At 46.9% G+C, this 18,438-nt stretch overlaps 1 protein-coding gene across 2 annotated transcripts in view; it reads left to right on the top strand.

Moving 5' to 3' along the window:
- The first annotated feature begins 1,832 nt into the window (after positions 1-1,832).
- calb2a (calbindin 2a) overlaps positions 1,833-18,438 on the top strand; it is a 37,460-nt gene continuing 20,854 nt past the window's right edge. For both annotated transcript variants that reach the window (XM_055648741.1, XM_055648740.1), the window contains exons 1-5: positions 1,833-1,976; positions 2,877-2,953; positions 11,586-11,654; positions 11,836-11,916; positions 13,865-13,921. In XM_055648741.1, the coding sequence (XP_055504716.1) occupies positions 1,886-1,976; positions 2,877-2,953; positions 11,586-11,654; positions 11,836-11,916; positions 13,865-13,921 (375 nt within the window). In that variant the 5' untranslated portion in view covers positions 1,833-1,885. The remainder of the gene's footprint in view (positions 1,977-2,876; positions 2,954-11,585; positions 11,655-11,835; positions 11,917-13,864; positions 13,922-18,438) is intronic.

Genomic DNA, 18,438 nt, shown 5'->3' with positions numbered 1-18,438 from the left:
CAAGCTGGTTCCTGCATTAGTAAGTATGGAGTTGATGATGGGACAGAGAAAGGTGGTGAACATTTAACTGTAAATTAATTAAACCACACACTACAAGATTCCAACACTGGACATATCTTCCCCTCCCCTTTCAGTACTTCAAAGGGAATGCTCTCAATTCCCTGGTCCAGGCTTCTGGCCCCACCAACCGCTGCTCTTATCACAGCATTTACCCATGTCATCGCATGTCACTTGCCATTTTACCCTATCAATTTCAATCATCCAGAGAAGGAGCTACCTCTAATATGTGTCCCTGATCCCATCCCAAAGCAGCCAATCCAGTTACTACAACCCGGACGGAGATTGCAAAGGTGCCCTGGGGTTAGGATTGCCAACTTTCTCACTCCCAAATAAGGGACAAAGGGTCAAAACAAGGGACAAATTCCAGACGCCAATTCGTTGACCGACTCGATGAGTTGATGATCGGCCATGAGAAGGAGGGGTGGTGGTGTCGGCGGTAAGCGAAGGTCCGAAGGTCGGACAGCTGGCCGGGCTGCCGACCGACGGGGCTACGGGCGAGGCGTTGCTGCTGCACATCGTCGGGGCGAGTGAGACGAGGCTCGACGCGACGCTCCGACCCGACAGCTCCCTCGACCCGAGTAGTAGCAGTCAAATACGGGACAAGGGCAGTCCCAAATGGGACAACCCAATAGATGGGATGTCCCGGCCAATACGGGACAGTTGGCAACCTTACCCGGGGTAGATGGATCATCTGATGGAGGTATTTCATGTCTCCGCTTCCCTTCTCTGAGAAGAATAAGGATATGCCAATGGGGTCCCAGAGAAGATAACTGCCTTCCTGAATTGAGGCAACCAGACTTTGGTAATTACAGGCGTGGTGTGAGAGAGCAGAAGTAATTTCGTGTACTTCTTCAGACTGAAGAATAATATTATGAATGTCACAAGCTTTGGTTTATCATTCAGGATCTCAGTTGGGTGACTGCCCCGTGTCAGAGTTGGGGAAATGGGAATCTCACGAAGATTTGGGCTTTGAGAAAGAAGCTGGACCCAGTGGAAGCCCCCCTCCCCGGACCAATAGGATGGAGGGAGCAGCCGGGACCAGATCTCTCAGTACAGGAGTTAAATGCAGCTTCCATCATGCGTGAACAGTCATATTACATGGTCCTTTGAGCGTTGCTGCTACGGGCACAATGGACCTGCAAACATTGGAACCTGGAATAAACAGTCTTGTTTACTGTCTGAAGAAGGGTCCCGACTCGAAACATTCCTATCCATGTTCTCCAAAGATGCAGCCTGACCCGCTGAGTTACTCCAACACTCTTTGTTTACTGTAAACTAGCATCTGCAATTCCTTGTGCCCTTGTTTGCTGATCTATCTTCCAGGTGACAAGAGACATGACGTGCTACATGCACCCAGCCCCAGCCCTGTGTGGCACACAGCATTGGATTCACCGAGCCCAGATGCTCCCTGCCACCCGCACACAGCAGTTGCTTGCAGCAGTGCCTGCACTAAACCAAGGGTAGTGCCTTACCGCCTACATAGAGCAGTGCATGCACTGAGCACAGATGGAGAGTGTCCTACCGCCTGCACACAGCAGTGCATGCACTGTGCCCAAATGTAGAGAGTGGCCCGTACACAGCAGTGCCTACACCGAGCCCAGATATACAGTGCCCCGTTGCCCGCACACAGGAGTGCATTCATCCTGCCCGTGTCTTTGATCCTGCCCACCTTCCGCACAAGGAGCTGGCGGCGGAGATGTTTGATGCCGCAAGACCCAGAGCGTGGCGCCCCCCACAGGTGGCTCGGCGAACTGCGGCAGCAAAGGGATAAAAAGGATGCGCTCGGGCAGCGGCAGTTCCAAACGGGTCCGGGCTTGTACACACGATGGCCGAGAGGCAGCTCCCACCTTACCTGAACCTGGCCGAACTCACCGCCTCCCAGTTCCTGGAAGTCTGGAAACATTACGATGCAGACGGTGAGACCTCTTTTTCAAATCACCTTTCATTTATTGCAAAAATAATATTTTGATCACAAAATGCATGCAGCGACCACAGATAGATAGATGTGCCCTGCCACAGATGGGGACGTCGGGGCATTTTTTGATCTGAAAAAGGGTCACGACCCGAAACACCGTTTGCCCATTCCCTCCTCAGATGCTGCCTGACCAGTTTGAGTTTCCCCGGAACTGTGTTGTGTGCTCAGGTCTGCAGAATGTCGCCCGGCGGTCGCTAAGTTGGCAGTGGCTCGGCTGAAGGTCAATGCCAATAAACGACGGGGCAAACTGAGTGCCGGCAACCGGGCGCCGCGCCCTGTGTCCGGGCAGCGGAGACTGGCATCTCGCCCTGGGGGATATCTTCCCAAATATGAGGCAAAATATATGTAATCCCAATATTCCAATTATATATGTAATATATATTATAGTAATAGTCAATTTCCAATAAATGTACAGTCCCAAAATATATATATTCCCAATATTTAAATGTAAAATCAAGTGTTTTGAAAGTTTGTAAATGTGTGGTTTGGAGTTGCAGTTCGGGAGGTGATGTGTCTGGGCTGGGTGGGTGGGGCAGAGCTCGGCTTGGGGCACCGAGGGAGCCCACAAGCCGCTGCTCACTTCAGGGTTCGCGGGGAGAGTGGCCGATGTCTCCGCCGCCCAGAATTGGAGGCACCGCACCGAATTCTCTCCCCCCCCCCCCCCCCCCCCCCGAATCTTCTCCATGCTGTCTCGGGTTGCCCTCAATATTGACCCCCACCACCCGCCCGGCCCCCTGTCCGTCCCCCGAGCCCGCGCTCTGGCCGGGAGGGAGAGGGGCACAGTCCTCGCTGTCTGAATGATCCCCGGTTGACAGCGGCTTCTCTCCCCCTGCGTGTGCAGGTAACGGGTACATTGAGGGCAAGGAACTGGAGAATTTCATCCGAGAACTGCAGCGAGTGAGGAAAGGCGCCGGCGTGGTGAGTACCCCTTAGGTAGGGGCCGAGTATACGCCTGGGGTCCGGACGGGGAGAATACTCTCCCGGGGTCCTGGCGGGGTGGGGCATGCAGGGGTCGGGGCGGTCGCAGGCTGCTGCGGGCAGGTCACACACCATCGGGCTGAGCGCAGAATGTGTCGAGGACGCAGCAGCGTTTGAGACACAGCAGCTTGATGGATCGATGCAGCGGAGCAAACGGGAGAGATGGAGACGGATAGCGGGGGTGGCGGTGGGGAGGGGGGGAGATCGGAGGGTGGTGAACGCGGTCCACGGGGAGAACAGGGGAGCCGGAGGTGGGTGGAATGGGACAGAGGAATTGACTGAAAATGAATGGGATACCGATAAGGTATAAGGTAATAAATGGAGGTTACAAGTGGAAAAAAATAAACGGAGGTAAATAAAGCTCATCATTTGGAAGGTTCATGGGGGTGTGGGGAAAGAGTGAGGTAGAGGACAGACAGCGGGGATAGCCGGTGGTGCCCAGACATGCAAGTGCGGGGTGGTTGGGGGGGGGGCAGGGCTGGTCCAGACAGGGTAGTAGGGGATGGGGTAGAAGCCAGGCGACCAGAAATTGTGAGAAGGGGGTATAATAGACACTCAGCCGGCGATTGTGGAGGGAGCATGAGTAGGGGAGGGTGGGTGGGACCTTGACGCAAGAGCAGCATTGGGTGAATGGGGAGAAGCTGGGTCTCTGGGGTGATGGGCGGACTCACCAGCAGCCCTGTGCCCTCTGACCTCAGCTGGGACAAGACCTTCCTCTGAAGGGCAGTGATGAAGGTCTATGCAGGTAAATGGGGGGACTGGCTACATCCAATCACACTCCAGGGACCGGGCAGAGAGGAGGGAATTTACCACTTGGTGCCCCGCTCCCCCACTATCTGTTGTGGATGGGTGTCTGTTGCAAGGGACACAATGCCCCCTGTCCACTCATAGAGGGGGAGGTGGAGAACACCACCCAGCACCTCCGTTCCTCACCAGCCCTGCCCCCTCTCACAACCTCCCCAAACAGCACTAATGTGAATTCTCACTGAAGCATTGCCCCAAAGACCTTGTTCCCCTTCTCTAATGTCCTCCCCACCAGCTCCCTCTTCCCATCAGGTGCTTTGGAAAGGAGGAGAGGTCCCATGGGAAGATCCTTGAGGGTGAGAAGACATGGTGGTGAAGTGAGGAGGCAGACAATGTGTGAAGCTCTCCATCTAGGGGTGGAAGATTGCAACCTTCACGTGGTCCGCCCTGTTTCGACGAATGCAATCAACCCGAAGTGCACAATCAAATAAGATCAAATAGAACAAGTTATCCTACAACTTTAGGCTGTGCATGCCATACGCAAGAAGAAGAAGAGAGGATGTGAGTGGGAGATACAGAATTGCCGATTGAGATCCAAAAGTAAAAGGTTGGGCTTGCTGATCTGAAGAACTCAGACTGTGGGATATGTTGTTACCTAAAATGGCTGGTGACCTTAAATATTGGCTGAATATATGATTCAAGAGTTGACCACTCAATGTTCACCCATTAGGTTAGGCATGAGCATCCACTGTCCATGCAGGGGAGGTGGTGAGATGCAGGACTTTCTAGACCCTTGAACTAGAGTAATCTACAGGGGTCACTTTGATTGGCTCCAGGCTTGAGGACCTAGCACAAGAACAGGCACATTGGCCCACAATGTTCATGCCAAACATAATGTTAAACCAGTCTCTGCCTGCTCATGATCCATGTCCCTTTATTCCCATCCACATCCATGAGCCTATCTCAAGCCTCATAAACACCAGTTTCATATCTGCATTTTGGTCTAGTATTGGAGACACAGGAAACTGCAGATGTTGGAATCTTGAGCAAAATACAAACAGCTTGTGGCACTCAGTGTTCAGGCAGAATCTGTGGGGGTAAAATGCACAGCTGGTGTTTTGGGTTGGGTCCCTTCATTCTGATGAAGGTCCCGACCCAAAATGTCATATATATATAAGAAGGAGCTGCAGATGCTGGTTCAAACTGAAGATAGACCTAAAAGGCTGGAGTAACTCAGCGGGACAGGCAGCATCTCTGGAGAGAAGGAATGGATGACGTCTCGGGTCGAGACCCTTCTTCAGAAAATGTCATATGTCTATTTGCCTCTACTGATATTGATACTCCTGGACTGCCCACTGAGTTTATGCAGCAGTTTGTGTTTAGTTTTAAACTGGTGTTTATCGTTATTCCTGCCTCATCCAGGGTGGTGGCATTAGGTTTACATGATTTCAGGTCACACCCTGTGCGAGGTGTCAGAATGCACGAGGCGGTCATGTGCACTAGCTACCAGTCCCCTTAGGTCTCTATCCTGCACTTTATGTTGAGTGTGAGAGGAGGAATAGTGAGTCCCTACACCCAGTGTAACTGACAGTAAAACAGCAGCTGTGGGATTCCGTTCCTCAATTGTTATCCTTCTCTGCACTATGCGCTTGACATTTGCTCTGGCGCCTCCTCCTCAGAAGATTCTGCGTCCTCCAAAGCAGACGTGATCTCTTATCTTGCTACTCATTATTTTGCCGCTTGCGGAGATAAGTTATACCCCCTGCAACATCACCACTGTGTTATTGTTCACTGTGACCTACAGTGTGACAACCCCTCCCCCTCCCACCTTATCACTGAGCTGTCGGAGTGGAATTTGATGCAGGTGGTACCCAGTAAGAAGGTGGAGGTTGCAATTAGAGGTGATTACAGATTCTTCATACTCCTGCTGGGGCTTTGGTTTGTGGCTGGAGTCCGAAGCTTTCTTTACAACAGCCCTCGCGGAACGGTGCTGGCATGCTGAGCTTGGAAAGACTGCATTGACCTTGGAGGAGGCACAGTGCAGAGTCACTAGGATATCACCACCGCTGCAGGCTTTGAGCGTGAGGAGAGAATAAATAAAATTGGGTGCATTGCTGTCAAATGCGTGGGAAAAATTAATTCAAAAATCCATTTTCTTTTACATTTTCTGTATGCTAATGTAGGTAATCTTTCCTTCAAACGTCTCCATATCACGCAACAAGATCGATGGCATCGTGACTGTCAAGGAGAAATTTCTTCACTGAGGGAGGGGGTCGAACTTTTATTCTATACTTCGGAGACTCCTCTTCCGAGTGCATTCAAGGGAGAGATGGATGAATGTTTAGATATTGACAGAATTCGAGGTGTACAGGGAGGTTTGGTTATGGGCCTGCAATTTCCTATCTTCACGATCTACCTCATTGCAACTTCATTCCTCTGGCTCCACTTCCGCTGAGGCCAGTGCCTCTGTACCTCATTTCCCTGATGAGTCTGTTGTCCGTCCTGATACACTCGCTTCCCTTTGTCAGTGGTGGTGCCACCCAAATAATAGCCAGCTTACTTCATTTACTGCTTGGAGTCACGGAGTGATGCAGTGTGGAAATAGGCCATTCGGCCCATCTTGCCCACACCAGCCAACATGTCCCAGCTACACCAGTCCCACCTGCCCACATTTGATCCATATCCCTCCAAACCTGTCGTATCCATGTACCTGATTTACCTAATTTGAGGAAGGACATTCTTGCTATTGGGGGAGTGCAGCATAGGTTTACAAGGTTAATTCCCGGGATGGCGGGACTGTCATATGCTGAGAGAATCGAGCAGCTGGGCTTGTACACTCTGGAGTTTAGAAGGATGAGAGGGTATCTCATTGAAACATATAAGATTGTTAAGGGCTTGGACACACGAGAGGCAGGAAACATGTTCCTGATGTTGGGGGAGTCCAGAACCAGGGGCCACAGTTTAAGAATAAGGAGTAAGCCATTTAGAACGGAGATGAGGAGACACCTTTTCTCACAGAGAGTGGTGAGTCTGTGGAATTCTCTGCCTCAGAGGGCGGCGGAGGCAGGTTCTCTGGATGCTTTCAAGAGAGAGCTTGATAGGGCACTTAAAAATAGCAGAGTCAGGTGATATGGGGAGAAGGTAGGAAAGGGGTACTGATTGGGGACGATCAGCCATGATCACATTGAATGACTGATCATCCTGGCTCGAGGGGCCAAATGTCCTACTCCTGCACCTATTGTCTATTGTCTTAACTGTTTCTTAAATGTTGGGATGCTCCCTGCTTCAACTACTTCTTGGCAGCTTGTTCCATACATCCACCACCTTTCTCAATCTTTCTCAATTTCTTGGAAAACAAATTATTGATGAGCTAAAACTCTAGTGAATTGGATATCTGAAAAACACAAGCCATTATTTCCAGCCTTTTCAAAATCCCTACACTCCTTACTGCCCCTCCTGAACTCAGTACTTTCTAATGTGGCTTGGTAGGTGAATTGGCCACTGAAAATTGTCTCTAGTGTATGTGAGTGGTAGAATCTGGGAGGAGTATAGGGAAAATATGTTGCAGAGCAATTTAGTGGGATAATGGAAATGTCCTGTGATAGTGCATTGAATTAATCAGGTGCTTCTGTTCATAAGGAATAATAATTTACCCAAAACGTCACCTATTCCTTTTCTCCAGAGATACTGCCTGACACGCTGAGTTACTCCAGTATTTTGTGTCTATCTTCGGTTTAAACCAGTATCTGCAGTCCCTTCTTACAAATAATACAGTAACAGTGCCTGACAAAAAAGCAAAATAGGTTGCCAGGATACTTACAAGGACATTGGCAAAGAAGTAAACTTGGCAAGGTTTCGCCCTGTTCTTCTAAAACTTGAAACCATTCCGCCTTGGGTTGAAACCATAGTTATTATTATCTTAAACAAAACTCATAGATCAAAGGGAACCAGCAGCTGAAAGGTAGTGGACAGCTTGGGTGGACTGTGCAACAGCGCAACTCATGAATGTACAGTTCTCACACCATATGGTCTTGGAGTCCTGTATCCCAGGCTGGGGGGGGGAATTATATCCTGCTCTAAACACACAATCTCCCAAAGCTGGGACCACTGGTCCCTTCTCACAGCTACTATACAACAGCCAAGTCAGTGGCTGGAAGCTGCCTTAGAAATGGTTCAGCTAAATTAACATCATACTGTGTAGAGGACGAACATCATCTTGGAGCCTGATGGTTCAGTAACTAAACTGATGTCCCGAAGCTCAGGAAAAAGTCCTGAAGAGATGAGTTCAAATCCCTCCTCTGCCGTTAGTCTCAGACGTTGGCACTATCTATTCCTGGACAATCAGTCTCAGACATTCTCATAAAGTTTTCCTATCCCGTCCCTTTCAGAGTAGAAACCAAGGGCCTTGGACTTGGGGAAACAAAGAGCCAGGACAATTTCAGAGACGGAACCGCAAGTCTAAACAAGCATAGACATAAAATGCTGGAGTACTCAGCAGGACGGGCAGCATCTCTGGAGAGAAGGAGTGGGTGATGTTTTGGGTCGAGACCCTTCTTCACCTGAAACATCACCCACTCCTTCCAAGAGATGCTGTCTGTCCCGCTGAGTTACTCCAGCATTTTGTGTCTAGCTTTGGTGTTAACCAGCGTCTGCAGTTCCTTTTTATGCAAACATGCCGGTTAACCAATGTGCTGGGAAATTGAAAATAAGTGGAGTTATACTTTTAGAGTAATATAGTGTGGAAACAGGCCCTTCGGCCCAACTCGCCCACACCGGCCAACAATATCCTGCCTACCCAAGTCCCACTTGCCTGCGCTTGGTCCATAACCTTCCAAACCTGTCCTATCCATGGACCTATGTTTAAGAAGGAACTGCAGATGCTGGAAAAATCAAAGTTACACAAAACTCTAAGAAGGGTTTCGGCCCGAAACGTTGCCTATTTCCTTCGCTCCATAGATGCTGCTGCACCCACTGAGTTTCTCCAGCATTTTTGTGTACTATCCATGTACCTGTCCAACTGTATCTTAAGCAATGGGATAGTCCCAGTCTCAACTACCTCCTCTGACAGCTTGTTCCATACACACACCACCCTCTTTGTGAAAATGTTACCCCTTGGATTCCGATTACATTTTTTCCTCTTCACCTTGAACCTATGTCCTCTGGTCCTCGATTGCCCCTACTTTGGGCAAAAGACTGCATCACCCGATCTATTCCTCTCATGATTTTCTATACCTCTACAAGATCTCTCTTCATCCTCCTACGCTTATTTATTATACGAGCTTCATTTACCCAGCACACGATCAATTCAGCAAAGAAAACAGTAAACTAAGTCAGGCAGACAAAAATGTTATTCAGTGGATCAAGGTCATTGAGATTTGGCAGAGCAGTAACTGCAGCATGTGGTGGATTCTGGACACCACTGTGTTTCCAGATAACTATGCCTGCTGCTGGAAGATGCTCAGCTCAGAGTTACTGAGCCGGAATGAAGACATTGAGAAGCGTCGGTGAAGGGAAGAGCTGCCTGGACACTTTCATCCTGGAGATCATCACATCCCTGAGCATCAGTGATAGTACAGGTCTGCTTAATGGTTATGGCTGGGATTTGAGACGTTAGCTCTTAAACTCTGATCTTTTAACAGAGGACATCTCTGAATAATAATAAGCTATCATCCAGGCCAAACCCTTTTCAGCTGCTTCTTCATTTACTTTCCTTCAGTCATACGACGTAGGTATGTCCACTGATGATTGCACAATGTTCAGCTCCATTCGTGTCTCAAATTTGATTCTCCTTTAGCGAGACCCAGCGTAAGACTAGACAACCCTTTGGCCAAACATTTCTGCTCTACGTCAAGGCTGCTAGATCTCCCAGTTTCACTCCCCTTTTCACCCCCCTTCCCATTCCCATACTGACCTTTCTATCCAGGCCTTTTTGATTGCCAGAGTGAGGCCACATCGAACTGAAGGATCGGCAATTCATATTCTGCTTCAATAGCGTACAACTCAATGGTATGAACATTTTAGACTTTAGAGATACAGTGCATAAACTGGCCCTTTGGCCCATGGAGTCCACGCCAACCAGCAATCCCCATACACTAGCACTATCATATGGACTAGGGACAATTTACAGAAGCCAATTAAACTACAGACCTGTAGGTTGTTAGAGTGTGAGAGGAAACCTGAAGGGAAAAATAGGTGCAAGTCCAGGTATGGCACAGGGGAGAGTGAGAAGATAAAGAAACTGGAGGTAGGGAGCGGGAAGTTGATCCTTAAAAGTGGAGAATTCATTGATGCTTGGGTAGCTTACAACCTGACGGTATGAACACTGAATTCTCCAATGTTAGGTAACTACCGAAACCCCCTCTGGAGTTGATGTGCATCACGGCCGGCCTACTGAAGCATTTCATGACAGTTGTTGTAAAGGCACGCCACCTTGTGTTTCTTTGACAGTGGATGATAATGGTCTTCTTAAAACAAGTGGAAAGCTCAGAGTATACTAGAGAAAGGTTAAAGATGAATACTCTTGCCAGTTGGTCTGTCCACACAGGTTCTGAGTAGACAGCCATGGACTGCCACTCTCCACAGGTTCACTCTCAGGAAGGGCGATCTAATGTCTGCCAAGTGCACCTGAAGCTGTCATTCCATCAATAACATGGTTATCATTCCATTGATCACTGGGACGACATAATTCCACTGATCTTCTGTTCTTCTGCTTTTCACGTCCATCTTGTTACAAATGTTGGCCTCACTGTCATCGTCCATCCTGAGATGGACGCAAGCTTCCAGAGGCAATCAGCGGAAGCCATCACTTGTCGCAATAGATGATGGTGGGGTAGCAGAATTAGCTCAGGATACTTCCAGTTTCCAGCCCCGCGACGTGGACACTTCTGCTATGGGCCATCTTCTGTTCAAAAGCAGCATAGAGTGCCTGGAGCTCATCAGGGAGTGATGTGTTGTCAGCGATTCTACCTGACTTCACTGTGCAGCCCGGACGGCATGCAAGCCTTGCCACAATCCGCAGGTGTCGGCTTATTCTGGGACTAGAGCCTGACACAGGTGTTGCATCTCCAACAGTTGCAAGACAAGGTGAAATGAGATGGGAATGGTTGGTAGGAATGGAAGTGTAGATCAGAGTGCGGCTAATTGAACAATCCCTATAAAATGCTGAAAGGGGAGGAGAGCAAAATCTCGTTGGAACTGGTGGAAATTGACAATGCTCATCAATTGAATGTGGAGGAAGATGGAGAACCAGTGTATGTATGGACAGGGTAGGCATATGGAAGTATGCTTCACAGTGTGTGTGCTTGTGATATTTGTGGCAATGGAGTACATATGAAATATATGTATGCAGTATGTGTAAGAGTGCTGACAGTCTGTGTGTGTAAATGAAATGAATGTATGTCGATTGTGCCTGGATTTTGTGGAATAATTGTAAGAGAATATGTGTGCAGGGGATAAGAACATGTATAGTGGTGTGTGTATTGTGTATATGTATGGATCATTGTTTCATGTTTTCATGTTTTTTAAATTAGAAATAATAGATTAAACAACAGGGTAAATCTGGAGAATATATTTCAATGTCGGTAAGTGAAAGATTGGTGTTAATAAAAATTTGTGAGTATATAATTTGCGTGTGTTTGTCTCCCTCTCTCTCTCCCTGTCTCTCTACCGGAGATGCAAGGATTAAAGAAGAGCTCTGACTTCTGTGGAATGTGCCCTCTGTTGGGTAAATCTGGAATAAATCAGTTTAAAATAATAAGCCTAAACGTAAATCTGCTTTCTCTCTGACAATACGTTGAGCTGAGCGGATTATTTTGTCTCACACAAACAGGAAATACAGATGAGGGAATTTATGGAAAAATACGACAAGAATGCGGATGGGAGGATTGAGATGGCAGAGGTGAGTGTCTGCTTAACTGAGTTCTTGTGGTGCCCCCGAGTCTGCTGGCCCTCCCAGGCACCACCCCCCAAATTCAGCATTGTTGCAGGAAGCAAGGCCACAATCACAGGGGCTTGGGTGAGGAGGACAGTAGCCCTCAATGTTTGATGGAAATAATGAATCTCGCTCCATTCTCTTCCAGCTTGCCCAGATTCTCCCAACAGAAGAGAACTTCTTGCTGTGCTTCCGGCAGTGTGTACGATCCAGCGGAGAGTTCATGGAGGTAGGGAACAAGTTGGGGAAAACATGTCCTACTGTGCACAGATGCCAGGTTGGCTTCGGCCCAACTTGTCCACACCCACCAAAATGCTCTATCTACACTAGTCAAACCTGCCCGTATTTGGCCCATATCCCTCTAAACATTTCCTGTCCATAAACCTGACCAAATGTCTTTTACATGATGTTATAGTACCTTCTTCAACTACCACCTCTGGCAGCTCATTCCAAATGCACACCACCCTCTGCGTGAAAATGTTGCTCCTTGAGTTCCTATTACATTTTTCCCATCTCACCGTAAACCTATGTCCCCTGATTCTTGAGTCCCCTAGTTTGGGTAATGACTCTGCATTCACCATATCACATTCATGATTTTATACACCTCTAAGATCATCCCTCAACCTCCTGCGCTCCGAGCAATAAAATCCTAGCCTGCCCAACCTCTCCTTATAACTCGCGCCCTCAAGTCCTGGCAGCATCTTCGTAAATCTTCTCTACATTCTTTCCATCTTAACAACAGAGACCCGAATTAGATCCTGACTACGGATGCTGTCTATTCGGAGTTTGCACGTTCTCCCAGTGACTGCATGGGTTTTTTCCAGGTGCTCCATTTACCTCCCACATTCCAAAGGCGTGCAGGTTTGTAGGTTAATTGACTTCTGTAAGTGGGCAGCACAGTGGCGCACTGGTAGAGTTGCTGCCTTACAGTGCCAGAGACCCAGGTTCAATCATGACTGCAGGTGCTGCCTCTCGGGAATTTGCACGTTCTCCCTGTGACTGCATGGGCTTCCTCCCACATTTCAAAGATATGCAGGTTTGTAGGTTAATTGGCTTCCATAAATTGACCCTAGTGTGTAGGACAGAACTAGTGTATGGACATTTGCTGGCTGGTCAGCATGAACTCGGTGAGGCCAAGTGCTTGCTTCCACCCTGTATCTCAAAAACAGAACAGTACAGCAGTAGAGTTGCTGCCTTACTGTGCCAGAGACCGGTGTTCGATCCCGACTACAGGTATTGTCTGTACGGAGTTTGCACATTGTCCCAGTAACTGTGTTGGCTTTATTTTTTTTTTAGTTACACTGCGGAAACAGGCCCTTCGGCCCACCGACTCCGTGCTGACCAGCGATCCCCACTCCACTACCCTACGTATACTAAGGACAATTTATAATTTTACCAAACTAATTAGCCTACAAACTTGTACGTCTTTGGGGTGTGGGAGAAATCCAGAGCACACAGAAAACCCAAGCAGTCACGGGAAGAACATACAAACTCCATAGTCAGGATCGGAGCCGGGTCACTGGTGCTGTAAGGCACCAACTCTAATGCTTCCCTTTTTCTCCAGGTCCTTCGGCTTCCTCACACATTCCAAAAGACACGCAGGTTTGTAGGTTAAATAGCTTCAGTAAATTGTCCCTAGTGTCCAGGATAGAACTTGTGAACAGGTGATTGCTTGTCGGTACGGACTTTGTGGGCCAAATGGCAATTTGTCCATGAGCAAACTATGCAAAAAGAATGTCATTGTACAGTGCACACATGACAATAAAGAACCATTGAACCATTGTATTTCTAAACTAATCTAAACAAAACATCCTATCTGTTGCAGGGTGACCGAAACTGAACACAAAACACCAAATGCAGTTTACCAACATTTTGTACAACATAACATGACATACCAACTTCTATACTCTGTACCCTGACTTATGAAAGCCAATGTATCCAAAGCCTTCTTGAACACCCTTTCTACCTATGACTTGACTTCCAAGGAACTATGTACTGTGCTCCTAGATCCTTCTGCAGTACCAAGGACCTACTGTGAAGATCATGCCGTGGTTTGATTTCTCAAAATACAACACGTTAACTGAAGGACTAAAATTCCCTTTCATTTCATGATGCCATCATCACAAGATTCTACCAGCGCAGTATCTAATCTCAATTCATCTCTTTTTGTTTTACAGACCTGGCGGAAATACGATTCAGACTGTAGCGGGTACATCGAAGCAAATGAACTGAAGGTGCTGACACAAATTTTTTTTATTTTACTTGCAACAACCATGAATTATACTCCCAGTAACAAATCCCTGCAGCCACAATGTGATTCTCTTGAAATGCTTCCTGTTTTGAAGGGCTAGATTCCTTGGTGAGATTGTCCCAGGCTGGGGTCCTTGGAGAGATTGCCCTTGTTGGTTAACTGGTAAGATTGTCGCAGACTGCATATCCAGATGAGATGGCCCCAGAATGGAAATAACAATGAGACTGTCCCTAACTAGTGAGATTCTTGACTGGATCTGTTGGTGAGATTGTCTGAGACTAGGTTCTATGAAGGTCATTTCCAGGGTGGAAATCTTATTGATATTATCCAAGACAGAAGTTTCTGAAGTGGTCCCAGACTGGACTCATTGGCTGAATATGTTCCACACTGGATTTTTTATTGACATTATCCGAAGCTCAACTGGATTTGAGTTGAGATTATCCCAGACTCCATTTCTTGGATATAATAATCTGGACAGGGTTTATTGATGAGGTTGTCAGGGACTAAACGTTTAGGTTTGGTACTCCCGGCTTGAGATTGTACCCAAGTGGATTTATCGGTGAGAGAGACCACCTCTGGATTCATTAGCGTGATTGATTGGGATTGGATTTTGCAGTGAGGTTTCCCAGACCAAATTTCTTATGTTTGTCCCAGACTCCACTTTATTGCAGTGGTTGTCCAGGCTGGATTTCTTGCTGAAAATTTCCTAGATTAGATGTCACGTGAGAATGTCTTATTGTGGATTCCTTGCTGAGATTGTCTCTGATTGGATTTGTCCACAAGATTGGACAAAACTAAATTAGAAGAGTAAGTTGGTGGACGTGTGCGAGAGAATAAGTGGCAGGGGAATAAGGTATGGGGCATTGGATTGATGGAATTGCTCTGCTGAGAACCAGCTGAGATACGGAGGAACAAATGTTCTCCTTTTGTGCTGTAAGAAGTACATCCAATGTCTATGTAAATTATTACCGACTGGACTTCTTGCTCAGAAAGTCTCTCTCTTGATTTATTCATGAGGTTGTCTTAATACTAGCTTTCTTTGTGTGATTATCCGGACTGGATTCTTTGTTGCAGTTGTCCCAGATTTGTGGGTAGCATTTTCCAGACTGAAGATCTTGTTGCGATTGTCCCAGAGCAGATTTTTTTTCACAACATCTGGATTTATTGGTGTGGTTGTATGAGACGGGAATTCCTGATGAGGTTTTCCATACTGGGTTTCTTGATGTGAATATTCCAGGCAGCCACTTAGCAAGATGTCGCAGACTGGAATTCTTGGTGAGATAGTTCAGAGCGAATATCTAGCAAACTTGTCCCAGTCTGGAATTCATGGTGATATAATCTCAGATTTCTTGGTAAGAGCGCCACTGGTTGTTCCAATTGTTCTGTTAAATGTCTCCCAGATTTCTTGCAGAGATTTGCCCTGATTGGATTTCTTTATGAAGTCATTTCACACTGGAAAACTCAGATGGGTTCCCCATTTGTAAATCTCACTGAGGAAGTCTCTGAAAGGTTGTAAGTGGTTGGAAATCTTGGTGATGTTATTCCAGTGGATTGTCTCCCTGAAAAACTAGCCTGCCGTGATGCCTTGGTGGTATGATTTTCTTTGACTGTATCTGTCACCTGTACCATGCTGCCCCCAATGCTATGTGTAGAATCGGGTGAGTTCGGCTATACAGTGTTATGACAAGATGCCTTATTTTGCATAGTGTGTACAGAGTGTACTTGTGCAGTTTAACCTACTCTCAAGGAAATCACACTAAATGGAACTCAAGATGATATGTCCCCTTTTTAAAATGTATGCTGACGTCAGCAAGAGTTGTAGCTAAAGAAGGCTGTGAATATAAACTTTGCAGGCTGGTCCTGCTTCAAAATTACCAACCTCCTGATGATGATTTGGGCTGCTGTTAGAGCACCTTCACTGTCCGTCGTCTATTGGAGAATTTTAAGGCATTGATCTATCATTGCAAACAGTGACATTATTTTGACGTATGTCCCCGTAAATAGGATTATGGCTGCAAAAGCTAGCTGGTGTTTATGTCCCATTTGCTGGACCATGAGTGTCGAATTCATATCGTTAGTATGATAGACAATGAGGAAATCAGGCTCAGTGACACTAATTCCAAAACAAAGAAAGATATTCCCAATACTCACCCCTCCCTGAGAAATCTATCACGAAGACCACGGGAAAGATTTTTTAAGATGTGTGGGAACCATTCTAGAAACAATTAATCTTGGTAGATGGCCATTGGTGCATCCGCTGTCCTAATCACTATTGGCTTTGAGACCCATTCATTTTTCCAAAGCTATTGCTATACTGATTTTTCCAGCTCTGAAATTCAGTTCAAACCTTTTAGTCTCCACAATTTTCTGTCCCCAAAAGGAACTAGGTTTACCTTTTCCTCTTTATACCCACAACCTATTCCAGTTCATGCCCATGTCCCTCATTAATCTCACCTTGTGGTCTACTTGCATTTTCAGTTTTCTCAGCTCTCCTTTGTTGAAGTCGGTAATTTCCCAATCTTCAGGAATCTTGACAATAGCAAAGTGAAACAGTAGAGCTGCTGCCTCACTCACAGTGCCAGAGACCCGGTCCCAGGTGCTGTCTGTGTAGAGTTTTAATTTCTTGTGACTGCGTGGGTTTTCTCCGGGTGCTCCAGTTTCCTCCTACAATCCAAAGAAATGCAGGTTTGTAGGTTAAATGGCTTCTGTAAATTGCCCCTAGTGCGTAGGACGCGAAAGTGAGATAACATAGAACTAGTGTACGGGTGTTCGATGATCATGATTTTATACACTTCGATAACATCACCCCTCAGCCTTCTGCGTTCTCTGGAATAAAATCCTAGCCTGGCAACCTCTCCTCTCCTGGACACTCAAATCCTGGCAAGATTTAACATCCTTGGTCCTTATTTTCAATCTAAATTAAAAGTTCTGTCTTATTATTACTTTTGCATAAAGGCCCCTTAACTACACTATTATTATCAGCTGTTCCCTCCTTGGTTCTGATCCAACCGCTGTACACCTGTACGAGAATCCATCCTGCCCACTATCACATGGCTGCCAACATTGGGTGAGAGTTTAGAGTGTGAAATCTGGCCCCACCCTCCGACAATGTCTACAACAAGCCACCACCTAGTTGACGTCAAGCTACAACAAGCTACGTCAACCGGCGACACAATTCCTCGCGAATTGGGAAGTCCACCTACGACAACCAAAGTCAACATATGTCCGTCCACCCGCGAAAACCTACGACCCTGTCAGCAACAACTGAAGACGTCACGGCACTAATTGCAGTACGTCGGGGCTGTGGTGAAATGCGTGAGTCTTGCACTCAATGCATGAGAGTTGGCAGCGCTCTTATCACAGCTATTTAAGTCTGGCCTGTTCGTGTGTGACATCCCCTGTGATTACCCGAGGAACATGTGCCTGATTCATGCTGGGCCATGCTTTCCCACTGCAGCTGGGCGACTAGATCTGCCACGATGTCTGCTGCCCTCTACTGTCCTATAGCTCCAACCAAACTAATTCAACCATGATCTTCTCAGGAAATACATTTTCTCTCTCTAGCCTGTTCTTTTTCACAAGGATAACTTCTCCTTTTCCATTTTGCATTTTTGTTTTATTAGAAAAATCTTGAACTATTTAATCCCCCAGCCGAGTCTGTGTAATGGCTAGTAGACCACTCGCATTTATAATAGAAAAAAATGCCTTTTATTGTCATTCAAACAAACAAAAGTTTGAATGAAATTTCGTTCAAATGTAATTAATAATTAATTTAATTAATAATCTAAAAAGATACAAAGTGCTGGAGTAACTCAGGGTGTCAGGCAGCATCTCTGGAGAACATGGCTCGGTGAGTTGGCACCTTACTTCATTGATTTGCTCGGTGTAGAGTGGAAAGCTGGGAGGGGGAGGACAAAGCCTGGCAGGTAATGGGTTGATACCAATGAGAGAGCATTTTGATAGGGAGATGGGGAACACAGGGTAGAGATCTAAAGACAGAAGTGAAGGTTTGGAAAGTTCGGATTGCAAAGCTAGAAGAAATGTAGACGCAAGAGGGAAGAAATAGGTGTGAGTCAAGGTGGGGCACATGGGAGGGGTGGATAGTAAGGGGGGATTATAGTGGAGAGGGGGAGGGTTTTGGAGTTACCTAAAATTGGAGAATTCAATGTACATACCATTGGGCTGTGAGCTACCCAAGTGGAATATTAGGTGCTGTTCCTCCAGTTTGCATGTGGTCTCATTCTGGCAATGGATGAGGTCCGTGTCAGTATGGGAATAAGAAGAGGAGTTAAAGTGGTTTGCAACTGGGAGATCCCATAGGTCATGGTGGACCAAGCGCAAGTGATCACCAAAATGGTCACTAAGTCTACGCTTGGTCTCGCTGTGCAGGACGCCACATCGGGAATACTGGAGGCAATCGATGAGGTTGGAGAAGGTGCACATAAACGTCTGTCTCACCTGGAATGACTGCTGGGATCCCTGGATGAAGGTGAGGGAGGA

Source organism: Leucoraja erinacea, chromosome 17, assembly GCF_028641065.1.
Source record: "Leucoraja erinacea ecotype New England chromosome 17, Leri_hhj_1, whole genome shotgun sequence".
NCBI lineage: Eukaryota > Metazoa > Chordata > Chondrichthyes > Rajiformes > Rajidae > Leucoraja > Leucoraja erinaceus.
The sequence above is the reverse complement of the archived record's forward strand: the minus strand, read 5'-3'. Positions and strand labels throughout refer to the sequence as shown.